The following is a 21,400-nucleotide window of genomic DNA, read 5'->3' on the forward strand; positions in this document are numbered from 1 at the left end:
CTTCCTTTTTCTCTTTCCAGTCTGTTCTCTAACACATTGAATTTAGAATTGGTGCTGCTTTTTGTCCGTGTAAAAGTGGATATTCAGATTATTGTATTTTGTAGATGTATTATAGTCCAGGAGGGACCTGCTGTGTTTGGATTTGGCTTGGGAAATTGTGGAGACTTATTTTCTAAATAACTTGGTCTTGGTATGTGCAGTAATAATTTCAATTTTTAGCTATCAAAAAACCTACTAGCTTATTGCAGTTCATGCTAAATATCTGCGCAAAACAAATATTAGCGTCTGTGCAGTATATAACTTATTGTAACTAGATGACACCTTAATGTGGTTGTGGTGTAATTTGGTGTATGCAATATGTGGTAGAATTGTAGGGATTGGGAATAATAAAGTATCTGTTAACAAGTTAACATTAAAGTTTCCTTGATCTTCTCTTTGCTCACTTTGGACACAAACTAGCCAGACAGCAGAACTCATTATCTTGAGCTCTGTAACTGAGTCTCTTTGAAAAGAGGGTGAATAATGACCAGCGTGTAATCACATTGGACAATGCTGTGTATGAGGCAGCTGATGAAAGACTAGTTAGTTGGTATGTTTTTTGACTTACCAGTTGAAATGGAAACTTGTGCATCATACTAATTAGTACAAGGATTTAATCAGCATTACATAATAGTTGGTACTCAGGAAAACAACTGGTAGTGCCCCAATTTTCATATGTATTTAGCTCTTTTTGCAGTTTTTGTGATTTTGACATGCGCTTAAATAATTGTAGTTTTAACAGATGATTCAGATGAATCTTGAGTTTGGCATAAGAAAGCACATGGAAATCCAGAAGGAAAGGAATCTGAAAACGTAAAGGCAATTTTATCTATTCAGAAATGTTTTGGGGGTAGAGTTAATAAGCACATAGTTATTCAGTACTTTGGCTGTATAAAAAAAATAGGGAGAATAGGAAGAAAGAAAATTCTTGGTTGGTCTTTGCTACTAAAGCCAACAAGTTATGTGAACTATATATTGACCTGCATTGTGCTTTAGCTCTTTAAAAATGATGTATTTTTCTGTACAAAAATAAAAGTTTTGAAGTGAGGGAAGAATAAAATAGTTATGCTTGTAAACATGAAAGATACAGCTGTCTCACCACTGGCAATACCTTAATATTCTTTAAGAGATCATACTGAATCATCAGTTGTGAGTAGTAGCCCTGTTAAGTAACATGTCTGCTTATGTATCTGTTTTGTTCAGTGCTGGTAACTGTGGAGTTTGGACTCCAGTGTGCTTGAAGAATAAGAGTTCTATTTTTAAGTTACTTATCTGTCTTCATACAGTTGGTTTGCAGATGCACAAAAATCATTCAGGGAAGAAAAAACCTTGGAAAATTGCAAAACTTCATTAAAGCTACATCAGCAGTAGCTGTATGTTGTGTTAAGTGTTGAGACCTGACAGACATGTTACTCGGCTAACTTGTGGAACTTGAGTTACGGAAATCTGGAACTTTGCAAGAGGCTCATTATTAACCCATTGCTTCTCACCGTAAGGCAATTTGAGAAGTATATAGATCATATCCAGGTACTGCAGAAGAATATTAAGGCTGTTATTGTGGAAGCGGCCAGCAGGTTTAAAAAGAATTAGAGGAGTTCATGGGCAACAAGGTCCATATGTGATACTAAAATGATTAGACAGGGCTGTACTCTCCAATGTCCCTGACAATGTGTTTATGGATCCTGGGGGTGGTATCAGAGATGTAAGCAACAGAAATCATTCAGTTTTGTGTGTTGTCATTAAATGACATCTGCAGCCACTCTGAGATGAAATACTGGGATGGATGGGCTATTGGTCTCACCAAGGAGAGCATTTCTCATTTTCTCATAATGTAAGTTCTTCTGCTAACTTCTCTTACTTGGGGAGCAGCAGAGTGTTGGCAAGTTCTCTTAAATATGAAATAAGAATAGAGTGAAAGCCACATGAGTGGCTTTCTGTGTGGGGGAGGGAGGGAGGGGGAAAGCCTTGTGAATAACCTGATATAATTTTGTGGAAACTAGCAATGAGTATTGCGTTCTTACCTCTGTAATGAGACTAAAATTACTGAAGCACATCTCTCTAATACTGACTGTAAAGTATGTGGGTTCAACATCTTTGTAGGAGCAAAAATACGGGGAAAGCATCATTAAAGTCGCAGTAACTTTTTAAAAATTGAAGGTCTTTTTAAAGGAGGCTTGCCAAAAATGACCCTTCAGAAAGAATAGGCGAAAGGGGTAAAGCTCTTGCAGGTGGCATGGAAACTGCTTAGGAATAGTGTATTATGGGCTCAGAATAAATGTGGATATATCTATGACCTATTGAAACACTCAGCTGTTAAGCAACCAAAATTGACATACTTAAACCACATGATATAGGAAGGCAGCCTTCAAAACGTAGAAGTAACATCCATATGTAGAAATTATAGTCATGATCTTTGACATTTTTATATGTAAAACCATAATAAAGCAGGCTTTGTAATGAAAAAGAATGAAGAAAATCTTAGCAGTGGATTAAAATATCTTTTTATAGATATTTAAAATGATCTTGGAACAAGTGGAGTTAGGCTTCATATTTATCACTCATTTTTTAAAGATCTGTTGAGCTGAGAAGACTTGAGAAATTGCATACCTTTTAGCTTGATTTTTGAAACTATACATGAGTGGAAACTCTTAACACAAACTTGAACATATGGATTAATAAATCATGGGGCAGAATCAATATATTGTTTGTAGATGAGGCATGCCTGTTGGTCAGATGGCATGGAGAGGATGACGCAATTATTCTAGTGTAGTTAGACTTGAAAGGTTACTACTAAGGTTTTTCACAAAAAGCTCTCAAAGAAATGTCAATGGTGAGACTCATCATAAACGAATTCTTGATTAAAATAAAACTGTCAACACAGGAGCAGTTTTTGAAATTGAAACAAGTCACCAAGGAAACATTAAAGGAATTTCTGCAACTATCTCACCAATTTATCCTGGTTTCCATATTCTGAACAGTTTAAATAGTGAGGGGACAAACTTTTCTTGTTAAAACCAAGTTAAAATACAGAATTTTCGTACTCATTGGGTGATCTAACTTGGACGATAAAGTTGTGTGAAGTAACGCAGTCATGCACATGAAGGTGTGGCAGAGGAAAATTAGTAATTTGTTCTGCTATGTAGGAAACTGAACTAGGTGGATTTTTAGTAAGGCTTTGTGGGGTTGTAGCCTTCTAACCGATGATACCAAAGAGTCTTTTATTCTTTCTTCTGGTGTATATTAATCCCATTTATATGTACAGATAAGTAGGCAAGAACATAGCCTATGTATGTTGCAATTTCATGGCACTAGACATTGGCGATTTTCCAACTGAACTTTTATGTTTGACCTAGTACTTCAGTGATAGCAACTCTTTCTTAGCTAGCGTAAGCTGATGTCGCACACTCCCCACCTCCTCCAGCCCATACAGAAGCTTAGCGTGGTAGTATTGTACTTTCGGGGATAGAGATCATTCCTTCAGACTTCAGCACACCCATCTCCCCGTGGCAGGTCACCAGTGGACCTGTAAACTGCCTGCTAAGGATTTAAACTCTTCCAGCCTGACCAAAGTCAGCAGATAAAATCTCTCTAATCTTGAAACTCAGGGAGATGAATTTAAACTCCAATTCTAATGTTAAATTCCATTTGTTGTGAAGGAAGACAAGCAAACTTAATCAAACTAATGTGGGTGCTAGACACTAACTCTGTAGCGTACTAGAGCCTTAGGCCTAGGCATTCTTGGGGTGTACCTTTTAGAGACTAAGCTGTCACTTGGTAACCACTAACCATGTTAATGTCCACAGCCCTAAAGTGAGGGTTACGTTTCAATTTGATTTGTTGCAATAGTGTACTTCAAAGGCTCCCTAGAGGTGATTAGCTATAGATGGGATGAGAAAAAGGTGATAGTGATGGCTGTTTGTGAGCACTGTTCCTGGCTTGTTTAGCGGAACAAACTCGCTTATAAATATAACGGAACTTCAGGTTTGCATGAATAATATAATATCTAAACCTTAATATATTACTGGGATGATATTCCCGTTGGTGTTAATGAGAACTCTGGCTTCAGGTAAGAAGAACTGAGGAAACCTATTAAGTTTTTCTGTAATAGCGATTTAATAGTAACTCTGATAGTGGAGTGAGAAGAGGTAAAAGTAAGGACATGTTCCAGCAGAGCCAGTTCTTACTTCATGACAATCCAAGCATGTGGCTTGTTGGTAGGGTTGCTGAAAAAAGTGAACAAAACTATATGATCTGAATGAAGCATTAAGTTTTCTTCTGACTTTAGAATAGTTTCATTTATCCAATCTGAAACAGTCTTAATAACTCTGGGCATTTAGCCCGGATATTTTAGACATTGAATAGTTTCTGGCCCCATGGAAAGCTAAATACTTGTAAGCATGTTTAAACCATAGAGTAAAAAGAGTGGTCAGTTCCGTCTGTACATTGTGGTTTGAATCTAGCTGTTCATATCTCCAACATTCTGCCTTAGAGAACAGAATTGTAAGGTAGGTATCTGCTAATTTTCTTCTAGAAGAATTTTGCCCTAAGTATTTAACAGTTAATGATTATTGCTATTAAAATACAGAATTCTGCGTGGGGTTTTATTTCTATGCATGCTCAGCCAGGCAACTGGTGATCTTTAGTTATAGACCTTTCTGGTTTTGTTTGACTCTGTAATGTGCTGACTGGAATAATGATATTAAAGATGGTATGTATGTATAATAATGATATGTACTTTTACTAATCTCTTGCTTCTAATGCTAGATGTTAAATTCAGTATGCACATGTTCTTGTCAGAAATTCGTCAGAGGACCACAGCTCAAAGAAATGCTTCTACGCCCCTGCCTGCGACTCCTAAACAAGGCTCTCCAAAATCACCGGTTCCAGCATCTCCTAATCTGCAGAGAGACACATCAGCTCTGAGTGGACCCCCAGAAAGAACTGTTGTGCCATCCTTGCAGTCAAATGTTTTACCAAGACGCCCTGGATCCCCTGCTACTTCAGTCCCTGGAATGGGTAAACAGAGCACTTAATGTTATTTACAGTTTATATTGTTTTCTCTGGTTACCAATAAAATAGGCCATTTTCAGACAGTATGGAAATGGCATTTCATTTGGAAATAGCAGAGCAGTTATCTGATTAAGCAGGAGTTCCATATTCAATTAGCCATAACTCTTTACAGCTGGCACCTTTTGATGCTGAAACCTATTGCCTGAGCTCATTTAACTGTTATGGCTTCTTTGTTTAAATGGCAATAAAACTTTGCAGTATTCTGTAGTCAACAATATAGCATACCTTTTTATGTTCTTAGTTTAGAAGAGCTCTACGCTTATATAAATCAGGTACAGAGGAGAACACTTTCAGAATACATTCATGTTTCTCACTAAACCCTGCACATATTTTTTAACATGCATCTTGACATTTATTTAAATTTTTACTCTAGGAGGTATAGTCATGCAGTCTATACTCATAGATTAAAGTGTAAAATACCAAATACACCAGAAAAGTTGTCTATGTTGTAGCTGAATTCTTCTAAAATCACATTGTTATTTTGTTACAAGAGTCAAAAGTTTAGCAACAGGTTGAAATCTGGTAGAAATGAGTGCTCCTTAATTTTGTTTCATATCCTGAAAATGCTTTTCCCTTGGTTTCTGGCTTGGTGTTCAGATGGGATGGACTTTAAATACAACATGAACTAAGTTCCATAGGAGGGATAGCAAAATTTGAGAGTCTTGGTAGGGGAGGTGGTGTTCTCATTTTCCTCATGGATGGTAAAGCTGTGTATGGGTTAGTGCCAGGCCTTTCATTTGTTGCAGGATGTCTGGCAAGTTGGATCACAAGGCAAGAAAGGAGATGAAACGCTGTCTTAAAAACAGAAGGGGTGCAACTTGCCAAGAGTCTTTTGAGCACCACTGTAATGTGGAGTAGTTCTTTGCTCTTTATACAGTGATCAAGAATATTTTTCTCTGCCCTGTGTTCCTGATTTTTAACTTTAAGTTACTTAAGTCTTACAAACTGTATGTCCTTGCTTACTAACTTCCATGATACAATGTAAAAGTAGGATTATACATAGTATATTGACACCTGGTCTCTTAATGGAAGATCTTGGGCAGCTGAATGTTAAAATGCCTGTTCGTATTGTTTAGTGTAGTGGAATAAACTTGTTATGTAAAGTTGTGATCTCTTACTTCTCTGCAGAGTCCATTAAGCCTTATTTTTTGTTAGTAATTGCTTACCTGTATTATGAAACTGCTAAATTTGTTTTTATCCCTGAAGTGAACGGTAACGACAAGTTATTAGTAAGTCTTGATTATCTTGAAGTACCACAAATCAGCTCCTTGCAGCAGGAAATTGGTCATTTGGTTACAAACCATGTTTACTGAAACCTGTTTACTGAAAATTCCTTAATGAGTTTAAAATCGCATGCTCCTTTTTATTTAAGAAGCTGGCTATATAACAAAAAATATCAGCTACATAATAGTTTTATTCTTAGGGGAAGATTCAGGCACATTGAATAAGCTGGATGAAATTCAGCCTTTACTGTAGAAATGGTTTAGAGGAAGAAGGAAAAAAAATTAATGGACTTGTTTGAAAGGACAGTTGCCAAGCCTGTTAATTAAAATATTTAATGTAGTTTTTGTGATAATGCTTTATAGGCACATACTTTGTTTTCACTAGTAACTGGTATTTTGACCAAACCTGTTATTTTGTCATAGATAGCAATGGAAGCCACTGCAATTGTCAGTAAATGTGGAAGCCCTGTTTTCTCTTGAATTTCCCCAAACCTTCCAGGCATATAAAATCTCAGTCATGTAGCTATAACGAAAAGTATGTAGATTCAGTATCTATAAGAGTAATATCATTGCATCTAAGTTTATGTATGGCTTGCAACAAATATGAATAGCCTTAATTATCTCTACTTTAGAGAAGATTAATAATTCATTTTCATTATACTATATTTTGTAGAGGAGAATCAATTTAACGTGTATTACCACACCACACCACAGAGCTCCCATATGTTTGAAAATTAATAACCAGCAGGTAGTTGAGAGTTTGCCAAGCTTTGCAGAAATGACCAGTCTTTCTACAATGATTGCTTTTGATGTTTATATTAATTACTGGTGTCCATAACAGCGTGAGAACTAAGATGGTTGGTTTGAGTTATTAGTAGGCAGGTAATTGAAGTTGTTCTTGGAGTGTGTTGTGATGTTTCATTCTAGGTAACTTTATTTAATTTTTACCTTGTTTATGAACTTCTAGAAACTTTTCATGTATTGGTGATATACAGGTCATATGAAAATTTGGTCTTTTGAATACAGGGCTAAATACACGTTTGAGTGTTAGCCAGGTATTCACAAAATTATTCTAGAGTTTTAATTTTATTGCAGATCATATCAGAATCTTTACTTCACACCTATGTTGGATGTTGTCCCTTTACTTTTTTTGATGGAAGTATAGGGTCTTTCAGGTTTTTGTGAAGCTTTAGGAAATGCATTTTGCCTGAACTCTTCTCTGGACAGCTTTTTCAGAATCTATAAAATAGAAGCATTAGGTCCAGTTTATGTTGCACTGAATTTGTTCTGCCTTGCTGCTGTGAGGATTTTCTTAGTCTAGGCTCCTGCTTTTTGACAGAATACAGGAATAACTTGGGAATGCATTCACTGATTGATATCTCCTGAATTCAGTTCTCTTGTTTGTGAAAATGAGGGTTATTTTAAAAACATTTGTGTTGAGCATGAAACTTTTTTGTGCTTATTGAAGTGTTGTAAATTGCAGTGTTTTCTGATGAAATTTTATTGTGCTTGTAAAGATTAGGACAGTCCATTTAGGTCAATTATCCAGTATTGATGAGAGGTGTTTTGAAAGGCTGTACTGTTAGAAATACTGCAACCTTAATGGCAAGATTAGTCTCATTCTATGTGTAGCATTTCAAGAGGGCACTGCTGAAAATGTTTGATTCCTACAATGTTTCTGAGATTTGCCATAGAGAATGGCTGTAGGTGGCATTCAGCTTGTGGTTTACCACATTCTGCCATAAGTTACTCTTTTTCCATTGTTGCTCAGATCTGTGAAGGTTAAAAGGTAGAAGGCTTGAGATGGTAATTGCTGGCAGTTACATTTGATGCTGTATTTAAACTTAAAGCCCATCTTGGATCAGCTGATCAAATAGTAAGACTTGCTGTGTTGTCTTTGCCTGTGTATACTCTACTTCAGAGGTACATGTTACTTCTGTGCCTATGTTTATGAAAGAGTATCAGTTGTGTTGGAAGCTATGACTGTGCATGTCCTGGTGCTGTGCCCAGCTAAGGTTCTACAAGAAAGCTAAATCTGTCTTCTCAGAAGCTTGAAGTCCACTGTTTTTTCCATGGTATCTTTTAATTAAATGTCCTTCTGAATTAGTTCAACTTCCTAACAAACTCTACTCTCTTGGTAGTCCTTTATTTGGATTTTTAAAAAATCCTTTTTGCATCTTCAGGTGGTAGGTTTAGTTTGTTTTACCTTTTAGCTTCCCCTTTGTTTATTGGGCATTATGGGGGATTCTGTGAAACACATCTTCCCAAGAAAAATACTGGAAACATACAGCAAATTGGAAGGAGAATTGAAGGCTGAATCTCTGGTCACTAAAAGCCTTTCTTTTAAGCCATGCCTCTTGTCTATCTGTTTTTACTGGATATAGCAAGAATAGCTACAAGCCAGAACTCTTCCCTGAGAAAACACTGATCACTTTTTGCGCCTTGAGAATTTTACTTCTACGAATTAAATATGTTTTCATCCTTGCTTGGCTTCAGATTACCATGTGCTTATCTCAGTATGAAACCTGCTAATGTTAGTTGAATTTTTTCTGTCTAACCTTCTTAACTATCTTGAGCTTGAATAGGACTTTTGCATTATTACAAGTAATTTTGTTGCTGGGTTAAACTGAATCTTATCTGTCAGGTTTCATAATTTTGTCTTCAGGTGGCTTGAAGCTGACCATTTTGTCCCAGTTTCAGAGTTCTGAAAGGACTGGTTCGTTGTCCTACTCAAACATCCTTTTTTGTGGCCTTTGAATGTAATTCATAAAGGTCTTATGTAAATACATTTTAAGTCTTGTCTTCCCTGCCCGCCAAGTGCTCACTTAATTATCTTGTGTTCAAGACTGGTATCTGTTTGTTGAAAGTACTGGAACTTGTGCTTCTGTAAAATGTCTCTTGGCTGGGCGCATGGCCTTGGGAAGAAGTTTCAGATACTTAGTTATTTGAATGGTCATATCTGAATGATTCAGACTTAGTTCCTTACCAAATCATGGTTTGCTCATTATGTCTAGCATCTTCTGTTTTAAGGCTGGAAAGGAAGGTAGACATAAGAACTCAAAGCTACAGAAATGGAAATTGACAGCCTGCAGTGGTCTTATACAATAGAGATGTTTTAAAACCGTGGAAGGACAAGTTTGTGCCACTGGTCTACTTTAACTGCCATATGTAAACAGAGGTGAAAAAGGTGGTACGAACTATTGCTGTTACCTGTTCTTAATGGAGTTTTATTTTGATAGTAGTTTGTTAAACACATGGGATATGAAAAATGGTATCTTAATAGTGGCCTTCTGGCTTCTTTGACTAAGTGTGAATCTGAAAGTATCCAACTGTCCATTGAACGTGGGATTACCAAAATGCTAAGTGGCTAGACAGGTTTAATGTGTAGACTGAATGCACACTGAGGGCATGCTCATGCACTATAGTAATTACACAGAAACCAGTGGGTGCTTCTTTAGTAACATCTTTAGTTCTCCTACTGTTGTAAGTGATTTTACCAGATTTATTGGTGTAAACTTGAAGTGTGGAATATGCAGAGTTAAGAGTATATGAATAAAACTCAAATAAGGAGATTGTCCTTGCTTAAAAAGCCTCTATTTGTAAGTAATCATTAAATACTATTGATGCCTTAAGTTCTTGAGAAATTATGAATTTAATTACATATCCAAGGTGTAAAAGTAGAGTGATTTAATAAGATTATAAGCTAAAGGAGCAGAAGAGGAACTTTCAACTATTGAGAGTTTAAAAATCTTACAGCTTTCCTAGTGGACTAAGAAATGTGGCCATGTATATTAAGTAGGTGCAATTATTTTATTACACTAGCATGCACAGTGAAATATCAGATGCTATAGTTGAAAATAATTTTGACATAGTTCATGTCTTCCTAGGTCTTCATCCTCCAGGCCCTCCTTTAGCAAGACCTATTCTTCCTCGAGAAAGAGGAGTTGTGGATAGAGTTATTGAATATTTGGTTGGTGACGGTCCTCAGAACAGGTAAAATGTTGCTAAACGAAATACCTAAGCACTTAAGAGATAGGAAGTTTCTTAACCTTTTTTTTTAAGCCAGATGTGTCAAGGTTAAAAAAAAAAATTGCAAATTTGTCTGAAATTTTCATAATGAAATGGCCCTTTCTCAGTGCTTCACCTGAAATCTCTTTGTAGAAAAAATGGTAACATTTTTATAAAATTAACCTCCTCTTTGGGGTTGTATTAGCCATGTGATACAAAGAAAAATCTATGCTCAAGTGGGTGAATTAATTATATTTTGAACTAAAAAAAAAAAAAAGATTATCTTTATTACTGTTATAAATGCTTTCAGATTGCCTTCAGAACTGTCCAAACATATCAGAACTTCCATGTTAACCATGGTCACTTTTTGTATTGACTGTTTTCTAATGAAATATAAACTTAGTTTGGATGTTGTTTTCTGACAATGATGATATTAAAAATACATTGAACTGTGAGGTTTAAATTTTAGCTAAGAATATTTCACTGTTTTTAAGCCAAGTTTAAAAACTTATTTAATACACAGATTTAGTTTGCTTTAAAGGATAATTATTTCACTGTGGAAATTACCTTTTAAGAGTAAATATCTAAGCTATTAGTCAATATCTAAGGTAAGATGCATCTCACTTCAGTGTGTTATTACCTACAGGTATGTAATTATATATGACTCATGTTTTCTAGGTATGCCCTTATATGTCAGCAATGTTTTTCTCACAATGGTATGGCTTTGAAGGAGGAGTTTGAATACATAGGTAAGAGCTAATCTGTGGTAGACTCTCTAGTAGTTTGCTTATGTTTCATAACTAACATGCATCATACTTCATTTTGGTTGTAGTTAAGTAGTTAACTGACACTGTGAAATGCTACTTCATACGGGAACAGTTTTATGGTAACTTATTCCTCTGTACCTTAAGATTCACTTCAAGACTTAAAGTACTATATTGCAACCTTCAGGCCAAGGATTTTATGTGCAGAAAACTATTCAGTAGAAATAAGCCTCCTCCAATACATCCCTGAGAATTGCTACTGGCTATGAATGGTTCTTGGAAGGGTTTTATATTGAGAAACTATCTGACATTAAAGTGTGCCTCTTTTACCAGAACTTAAACAAAATTTTGCTTTGGCAAGAAGATCTTGGGGAGGTATCGGAAAAGGAGTTGGAACAAGCCCTGGGGGGCTATATGTGAATTTATGGCTGACAATAACTTAAGACAGACACAGCTCTTTATTGAACACAGATGTTTTATTTTCCCCTCCTTTCTACTACAAGTGTAAGCCTGATGCTTAAGAAATGAAGAAATCTTAGATAAATCTTCTATAATTTTGTTTTGCTTAATTTTATGAGTAAATATAGAGCATTGTAAGAATAAGCTGAACGTTTCCTGTGGAACCAAAGATATATAGTCAGTATGTCATCTTGGCTCAAGTGAGTTCACAATTCAACTGTGCAAGAAATTGCCACTTGCCCTGTTGTCTTGGGGGGGGTGGGGAGGGCAGGAATATGCATTTAACTATTAAGTGGTATCCAGTACTTCTCCAGAACAAAATTACCTTTTCTTAATTAAGCACCACTGGAGCAGAATGCTCCTCAAAAAGCAGAGTGAGACATACCTTGCAGAATCCGTAGCATCCCCTTACTCAAAGGGTGAGGAAAGTGGCATCATAAGGGGGGGGGGAAATCATCTGGCAACTTAATTCTTCTGTAGGAAAGAACACCATGTGGCAACATCTTGTGGTACTGAATTGCATTATTTTGTTCATTGTGGTCAAATCTTTCACAGTAGTGGGCAGTACTCGTAAGTGCAGCAGAGCTGAAAGCAAACAGGTTTTTAAGAAGCAAATATATGCTGAAGTTAAAAATGGAGCTATACGGAACATAGAGCTATATGGAAGCTATATAGCTATTCCATATAGCTATATGGAAGCTTGTGTAAATTTGATGGAGGTACTCTCAGGTACTGATAGTCACTTATTTAATTCTCTGTTTTTAGTATTTTGGACAGTGAGACTATAGTGTAGGAATAAAGCTGAAATGTGAAATAAATTAGTGAGGCTACTTATTGAGCATGCTTTTGTGTAGCATTTAGGTGTGCCTACTGCTTTTTCCTGAATCCTGCAAGAAAAACTAGACCGCAGGCTCCACGACTTCCAGACTTCAGTTTTGAAAAAAAGCAATCTACAGAATTGCCATCTGAAACTGAACCTCTAGAACCTAGAGAGAGAAAGCCCCAGGAGACTCAACAGACAGAAGGTATGTGCTAATCTCATGATGTCTTGCTCTTTTTTAATGTCTAATGAGATCACCCCCTCATCTAGCTCTCTGTCTAGATGATTTTTTAATAAGAATAAGAACAACTGAAGAACTCCAACACTGGAACAGGCTTCCTAGTGATGTGGTTGATGCCCCAAGCCTGTCAGTGTTTGAGACATTTGGACAATGCCCTTAATAATATGCTTTAACTTTTGGTCAGCCCTGAATTGGTCAGGCGGTTGGACTAGCTGATTGTTGTTGATCCCTTCCAACTGAAGTAGTCTATTCTATTCTAACTTCGTAGTGGGTGCAGTTTTGTTTTTTTCAAGTCTTCTTGTCCCTGCTTCTAGCTTAGCTTGTTGATACTATTGTCTTCTGTCTTGTACCCTAAAATTTCTTCATATTAGGCAATATGTCTCGTGCAAATCATGGCATAACAAAATTTTTCACTCTAATGGTACTGATAAACAGACAGAAAATAGCACTGTAAATTACAGAAGTAGTTAAGAAGGGAATACGTCCTGAAGTGGTTAACTTTCACTGTGTTCAGCAGGTCATTTGATTGAGGTGTGTTGGAATTTCTGCCTTTGTTCCTTTTGCTGTTTTCCTCAGGGCAGGAAAATCTAGTAAAACTGCCTTGTTTAAAATCAGGGAGTTCAAAGACAAATTGTCAATTTTAATTTAACATAGTTCCTTTTGAGACGTTTTATAGTCTGCAGATACAGTAGGCATCTGGTGTACAGCCAACAGGAAGATGCAGTGTTTTAAAAGACTCCAGAAATTATAATTTCAAACCAGAGAATCTTCACTTAGATGAGCTGTTGAGTACTTGGTGGGATTTTACATTAGTTTAAACAGGGATCATAGCGGGAAGCAATTGAATAGTGTACAGCCCTGAGGTTCAGGCTGGAAACACACCAACTGTGGGAAACTGTCAGAGTGTAACAGAAAGAATGTTTCTGTTTTATTATCTTTAACAGGGAGTACAAAATGGTGTTGGCCTTTACTTTCTGGCATGAGAAGGCTGCATGAGTCTGGTAGGGAAGTCATATCAAACTGTAGCCTCTCTGGGTGTGGTCTGATGCGGGTGCATTATAGGGAAAACTTGGTTTCTTTTCCTGTGCCATAGACTGCTCTTACTTCATTAAAAGTACTATTACTAGCATGGAAGTAAGGCTGAAATCAGATGCATGAAGCTAAGACAATGCAAATGTCATCTTTGCCCTCGAAGGATCTGATTATCTTTTCAGTGAGTGGAGGCTAGGTTAGCAGCTGCTTGGCTACTTTTAAAGTTAGAAGATTCATATAGGAAAGACATTGTTTGTTACTGGGGTCTTCAAAACTCTGCTTAGTTTCCTCTGTGTGAATCAAATGGGGAAGCCCTTCAGCTCTTGGAGGTGTGTGCCTCTGGCTTCTGAGTATTATCCATAACTGCAGGTTCTTAGAGGTTTCGGGAGGGTGCTAATTAAGCTGGTATTATCATTGAAGGAAATGTTTCTCAAACTATGCCTTTAATGGGTCTGAGCTGCTGAGTCAGTTTATAGATGTTATAAAAAATGTAAAACCTTAAGAATTAGTGTGAGATTTTCATTAGGCACTTGAGATGTAGGAGTGAAAATACTGCAAAATAATTTTTGCTTTTTTGAAAGCAGAATTTTATCAAGTATTTCAGGATAAAATATAGGATGGTTTTATTGCAGTAAATGTGATTTTACCAATTTACCTTTAACACTGAAAATTACTTGTTTTTTGCTGGTGTGGTCTTGTATTGATGCGCTTCTTTATTTAAAAACAACAACAAAAGAAACCACTATGGGGTTCGTTCCCCAGTTCTCTTTTCCTCTTAGGAAGTGTATGGTGAAATTTTTCAAAAGAATCATAGGAAATAAGTAACTGGTATGCTGACTGTTGGTTTTATCTAGTTTGAATATCTGATCTTTTCTGAATATTTAATCTCCAAGATGATATAAACTATTCTGTTTTGATAATTAGTAAGCAGACAGAAATAGAGTATGTATTAATATTTTGTATAACTAGTATCTGAGAAATGTCTTGTTGAGGTAGAAGAGGCCAGTGCTACCCTGTCAGTTTGTTGCTGTGCATTAACTGCCTGTGACTTGCCACGAAGTAATCTCTTATGAGTGAGAAAATACCATTTTCAGTAAATCACTTCCTCCATCAGAACCCTAATTTGAAACATAACTGCTTACAGGCAGTCGGGCTTTATTAATAAACGAACATATTCCTTGATTGTAAGTTTAAGATATGAAGCTATCATTGAGGTATAGCTCTGGAGGAGGCTTTTGTTCACTACAGTAATATAGCTGCTGTCATAGCAAGAATAGAGAATATCTTCACTTACAGATGTAGGCAAACATTAACATCAGGAAACCAACTTCACCACAATGTTGACAACACAGGGAGATCCAGCTCTTATCTGTAACTCATTTAAACCATAGCTGTGTAGCTCAAAGAAACTGCAACCTAATGTGATACAGAAGTGCTATAACTACTTTACCAGTCAGCTACTGTTACTAATGAGTAGAGCATGAAGCTGAATCTTTTTTTCAGTTGTGTGCTCATGCAGTGACAAGCATGTTACAAAGCATGTTACATGCAACTCCTGTGGATAAGAGATCTGAAGAATGGTTATGGGAGTGCTGTTGGCACTGAACCTTGGATTTTTTTTAATCCTCTAGAAATATGGAGTTGTCAGCTGTCAGTCTGACACAGATTACTGGCGCAAACATCATGCTTCCCTGTTCAGCAGAGTAACTTGGGAAATTTTAGTATCAGAACGGAGTGATATACTTCAGTTCTTTTCTTACCTTTTTCTTAAATGGCTTGATCTTGAATTTTTTTTCATCAAAGGCTAGTTGATTCTCTTATGTACTTCTCTTAGAAGTATTAATGTTTGGATCATATTAAAAAAGCCAACAGGAGCCACTTTTATCCTCTTGATTAATTTTGCCTTGCCTATATTTGGTACTGTTAAGCTGTGTTCTTGATTCAGGTTTAGCATTTAGCAATGTTTTGAAGGTTGAAACAAAATTTGACTTCTTCAGTGTTTTGTGGTGAATATCTGGTGCTGATGTTCAGAGGTCTTCATTAGATGCCTTTGAACTTCAGATTTCACCATGGTGATCAGCACTTTATGGAGACAGCTTCCTGTGTTGTCTCCAGATTTTTATGGAATTCCTTGACCATCTTGATGAAATATTTTATGTTGATTTAATGCTATTTCACTTTTAAGGATTCTTGGAATACAGCAACTGCTAGTATGTTTGAAAGGGCTTCCATTTAAAAGGCAGATGCAGAAACTTGGTTTGTTGTTCAACAGAAGGGTTTGCAGTAATGCTGTCCTCCACAAATAATGCTGTTTTAAGTGTGTGCTTATTTATGAGTTCTACCAAAAGTAGAGCTTGGCTTTGGGCAAATGTTATAGATGCAGCAGAAACTTTTATCTAGGTATAGAACTGGTTGAGGACAAAGGACTGAGAAATAAGGTTGAGTATTTGTGTTCTGGTCAGAATGGTCTGAGTTTAATGGTTTGTTTTGGGGTGGTGTGTGTTTTTTTTTTTTTTTTTTTTTTAAATGGGCTGGAGGCATTTTCTGTTTCAGAGATTTGGCATGCCTTTTTACCAAATATGCTCCACTTTTGTAGGACAGCATAAGCCTACTATATTTTTTGTAAGCCATTGTTTCTTTTCAAAGATGTGAGTTCCTGCCTGCTGTGATCTTTCCTTAGTTCAGTTAATATGGCTAGAATTCAATGATTTCTCAAGCAGACATGCGTCAACACACCTTGAGTTTAATGACTTGCAGACAGGTTCTTTTGGTTTAAAAATGTATTCTGTTTCCAGTCTACCACAGTTCAGTTTTGCTGAACAACATAGCTTGCCTTTTTGGTAGGTCGTAGAGGGTACAGGGAATCAAATGCTATGCTATTATCAGGCTTTTTCAAAGGCTTCAAAATAGCTTTCTGTGATATCAAAGCCATGAACACAGACTACTGTGAAGCACATGTTCCTTAAAGATATTTCAGACACATGGTACTGCGTGAAAGTCTGTCCTAATGGGGAGCTGCAGTAGTGAAGAAAACTTGGCCCAAAGGTCTTGAAAGTACAAGTAAAGTAGCTATATTTTAGTGCAATTACTTTATACCATTTTTTTGTGAATTCCTGCATAACATACATCATCTACTTCATTTAATAGTGATGCAGTATTGTGATTTCACTGGTTATGCAGTGAAATATTCTCTGCAACAAGAAGAGGGGTAGCTGACTACTTACAATGTGAAGTACATATGCTTTCTGAGTACTAAGCATTAAACAGGAGTGTTGGGGAGAGGGAGCAACTGCTGTAGCCAGGAGCAGGTTTTTTCAAGTTGCATTGATATAGCTCTTAAATTTGTCTCAGGCCAGCATAGGGCTGTTTGCTGTTGAGATCATGTATGCGTAGCTACATTCTTCAGTTAAATCATGGATTAAGTATTAATCATCAAGGACACTAATTTTCTTTTGCCATCTTTTTAAGTTTATGGTCAGAGCTTTCTGTTGTTAGCTACTGCTCTTACAATAACTTAAATCATGCAATATTGAGATCAAGTTGACTTTAGGCAAGCTTTCCATTAATTGGTGTATTTAAAATGGAATCACTGTATATGTTTAATGAAGGTTGGTCATGTTTATAGTTGGAGTTAGTAGCACCACTTACTATGATTGCCCTGACTACTCATTTAAAGGACCTACTCTTTAGTTCCTTATAACTTTGTCGGACTTAGTTATTAGACCAAAATTTTCCATGTAAGTTTGTTTTAACTGTATATTCTGGAGAGTTTCAAGAGTTTCACTAAGTTTAATTGAGAACAAAGTGAAGAGAAAAGTCATATAATACCTGATAATTTTTCTCAGAGAAGCAGTGTCTCCATACCTTTTAGTAGAATATAAAAATGAAAGCAGCATCCTTCTCCTGTTTCTTTGAATATAGATAGTTAGAACATGCACTCGATCAGGTTTTCTCCTTTTCATTAGAAGCTTCTGCTTGCTTCTACTGGTGGCTGGTTGTCCCTGGGGCTGTTCTCAAACACGTTGTAGATGCTCGGCACCCTTCTGATCAGACTGAATGAATAGTCTACCTTGATCAGACTAAGAACACTCCTGCAGAGTGCTAAGCATCATTCAGTTGAGGACTGCAGGATGGAAACTGTAAATAAGTAATGGTTGTGCTATGCTACAAATGAGTTGAGAGAGCATGGAGTTGTCTCTTCCTCACATCCTATACTTTCTTTGACTTGAGCCTGAACAGCAGCAATAAAGGAGGAATGTAACTCAAGTATGGAGGGATCGTAGCAGGAAAAGGCACAAACTTATTCATAGAGTTTGAGGCTGAAGAAAAAAAATGCAGAGATGAAAAAGAAAACTGACGGTTGGGAGATAAAGATGGAGCACAGGCTGGGATGGGATCAAGATAGAAATTGAAGAGCAGGAAGGGAAAGTGGGATAGTCTGGAAAGAAACTGGGAACATTAATTTGCTTGGGCAGAAATAGGAGGATTGACCATCTGACAGATGGCTCCAGAGAAATTTTGGAACAAGAAGCCAGGGCAGGTGTTGAGCAGCCTGTGATTGAGAAAGCAGGGAAGGAAGCTGAATCAGGAAGTAAGTTGGCTGCAAACTTGCTAAGATGGAAGATCAAGTCAGAGGAAGAAATGGAGAAGCTGGGCTGCACTGAGCAGTCTGAAGTGGAGCCTGGAACTAGTTAGATGGAGCTGTGTGTGGAAAGAGAGGTCTCGAGTTCTTGGTGACAGATGGCAGTTGTACCAGGTCTGCTGGACAAGGGTGTGCAGCAGCTACTCTTGTCAGTCATGACCTGAGAAGCCAGAGCAGTGGTTCTAAAACTTTCAGCCCTGCTTGAATTCTGTGAATATCAGCCTGAAGCAGTCCGATTACTTTCAGACACCCAACATGTTTTGATAAGTATGAAATTACAAACATTGGATAAGGTTAACATTTTTGAGCTGTACCTTGGCATCAGTTTTGCAAACTGCTTGCCTTCACAGCATGCATTAATGCTGTATAGTATTGACTTATACTAATAAATAAGCCACCACCAGCAGCATAATTCTACATTATCTTTGTGTCCTTTAGTGCAACACTTAATGTTCAGTTTTTCAGTGCTTATGCTTACTTCAAAATGTGACTGTCTCTTATTTCTCATACACTACTGAAATCCTGTTGTGAAGCTAGAATTTACTTCTTTAGAGCTAGTACTTACGATAAATATTTGACTGATCTTCAAAATATGCTTCAAAATATCAAAGAAACTCCCATCCCAGATTGAGAGTAAATATATTCTTGTGTATTCTTCCTACACTTCCTGTGGTAAGATTGAGAATACGCAGTAATTCTCATTGGCTGTTTTGAGATGTTGAGAACTAGATTAGAATGATCTTTTTTTTCTGGTTATCTAGCTCCTTATATTTAAAGTAGTTTCCACCAAATAGAATATTTAGGTTCTGTGTACTGATGGAACTCTTATAGAAAAAGCTATACAGTTGGTAACTTCCATTACCAAGCACAAAAAAGCTGAATTACCATCATATCTTATTTCTGACACTATCTCACATTAATGAACAAGCTTAGAAAAATTCTGTTGAGGGTCAACATATACAAATAATACATAATGTTTTCATAGTGGGATCTGAACTCTTTTCCATAGTATCTTCTTTTTTCTTAAATTTTAGAGGTTTTACCTGTGACCCTCTTGTTAGAAAAATAAAATAGTTTTTAGCAGTTGAGAACTTCATGCAGTGACTAGTCAAAACCTGTGTGCGATTGCAGAATGTTGTTTTGTTTGCTTTTTAAGAGTATTAGCTACCTCTTCACTTCTGGAAATAGTTATTTAATCATTATTCTTTTCACAGAATCTGAAGAAGACACGGCCCAGATCGTTGAGACAAATGAGGCAGATGATAAAGCACCAAGTCCTGAGCAGCTAAGTGATAAGCTAGCTGAAGAAGTTGAAAAAGAAGAAGCAGAAAACATTTCAACAACTGAAGACTCTATTTCAGAGTCTATTTCAGCTGAACAAAGTGAAGAATCTTTAATGAAAGCAGAATAAAGTACTTCAAGTGCCTTCTGTAGCTAGTTTTTAGCTTTGTTCATGCCTGTTGTTACTATTCAGGTGAGCTTTTTTTAATGGTACAACTTAAAAATCTCGCTTGAGCTTAAACTGCCTCAACTGCCACTATGTCGAAGCTATGTGTAAAAGTGGGTATTGTAAATTAAGCATGTGTCTTTTAAGTTAACACACAGAATGTATAGTTGGTTGAAGTCTAACAGTTGTAGCCATCATTCAGTTTGCATATTTAAAAATGTAAAAGTAGAAGCTTTGCTAAGGGTGACCTATAATTTGACATCTCTTTAGCTGTCACACATAAAGAGCAATTACTGGCAGCAACTGACCTAGTAACTTTGGTCTAGTGAACCTAAGATACTTTTTAATGCTTCCCTGTTAAAATGAATTGAGTACCTTTTAAATACACAGATGTTTACAAGCTAAAGTGTCATCCGACATTTGACTTAAGTGTATAGAAGTGTCATTGCAGTGGTGTTAATGTTATTCATTGTCTAACTTTTTGACAGAATTCAGTTAAATGGCACTCAGATAAATGGCATCTCCTTTGGTATTTGCATTGCAGATGAACCAGAGGCACGTACATACAAAACTGTTTTGTGTTTACATAAAATATAGAAAGTCTCTGCACTTGATTGTACTTGAATACAAAGCACTATTTATACCTGTACGATAATGACAAGATATAAGTGAATTTTGTGCCTTTGTGTATTTTGTTAAAGGAAAATAAAGACATCTAGCAGCAATACTTGCTTTGTGGTTCCTAAAACTGAAGAGAATTTCTCTTCTACTGTATGCAGCTGTTCTACAGTTACTTTGTGGAAGTTTAGAAGGAATGGGACACCTTAAAACAAGCATGTCTACATGTAGCTAAGGTGGCTTTGATAGAATAGAAATAGATCCCTGATCAATAGGGGAAGCGCCTGTGCGTTTGCCAAAAGACTTACCCAACTGTGCCTAAAGTCTGTTGATACTATTTATTGTTAAAATTACAATGAATATTTGCTGCTGGATTACTGAAACTGTACTTTTTTTAAAATTGTATAGCTTTTCAAGCTAAGGACACTTGTTATACATTTCCTGTTAAATCTAACACTTGGGAACCTGGACTAGAATTTTTCTGGTGCCTGGAAGTGAGGTACCTAAATCAATCATATTTTTTTAGAAATAAATGCTGACCATGTGTAACTTGGTTGATTTAGTAGTAGTTCTGATAAAAGTTTTATTGTGCGTGATGTTCTCTGTGTACCTCACTATATGGAGGGAAGGAGAAACTTCAAAACCACTTTTTTTTAATCCATCATCTTGGTCCCAAAGTGAACTGGTTTTACAGTGTAAAGGCAGGAAAAAGCTAAATCTTAGTAGCTCAAAAACCCTCTACAAGAAAAACATGTTTCTAAACGTGACCTTAGTATCCATGTCTTTATATGAGACATAATTATTATGTGAACAGCAATGATTAATTTTCTTTTCCAAATATATGCTTTATTTTCTGATTCTTTGGGGTTAGTTTAGAAGCTCAACCCTTGTATCAGTCAGAATCAAATTTGGTCTGTATTTAGATAAATGAGGAATTTTTTTTCTGGTTCACTAACTAAATTGCAATTCATATTTTAATTAGTAGTCTTCATAGACAGAATGTAGGCATGTGATTAAAGGAGTACTTGTAGGTGTTT

General features: G+C 36.5%; 1 protein-coding gene across 1 annotated transcript in view; it reads left to right on the forward strand.

Moving 5' to 3' along the window:
* The window catches only part of LNPK (lunapark, ER junction formation factor), a 42,898-nt gene extending 21,745 nt beyond the window's left edge, over positions 1-21,153 (forward strand). The window contains exons 9-13 of the mRNA XM_075511342.1: positions 4,837-5,055; positions 10,220-10,325; positions 11,019-11,089; positions 12,418-12,588; positions 19,513-21,153. Coding sequence (XP_075367457.1) covers positions 4,837-5,055; positions 10,220-10,325; positions 11,019-11,089; positions 12,418-12,588; positions 19,513-19,709 — 764 coding nt within the window. The 3' untranslated portion in view covers positions 19,710-21,153. The remainder of the gene's footprint in view (positions 1-4,836; positions 5,056-10,219; positions 10,326-11,018; positions 11,090-12,417; positions 12,589-19,512) is intronic.
* The last annotated feature ends 247 nt before the right edge of the window (positions 21,154-21,400 follow it).

The sequence above is a fragment of the Mycteria americana genome, chromosome 9 (genome assembly GCF_035582795.1).
Source record: "Mycteria americana isolate JAX WOST 10 ecotype Jacksonville Zoo and Gardens chromosome 9, USCA_MyAme_1.0, whole genome shotgun sequence".
Classification (NCBI taxonomy): domain Eukaryota; kingdom Metazoa; phylum Chordata; class Aves; order Ciconiiformes; family Ciconiidae; genus Mycteria; species Mycteria americana.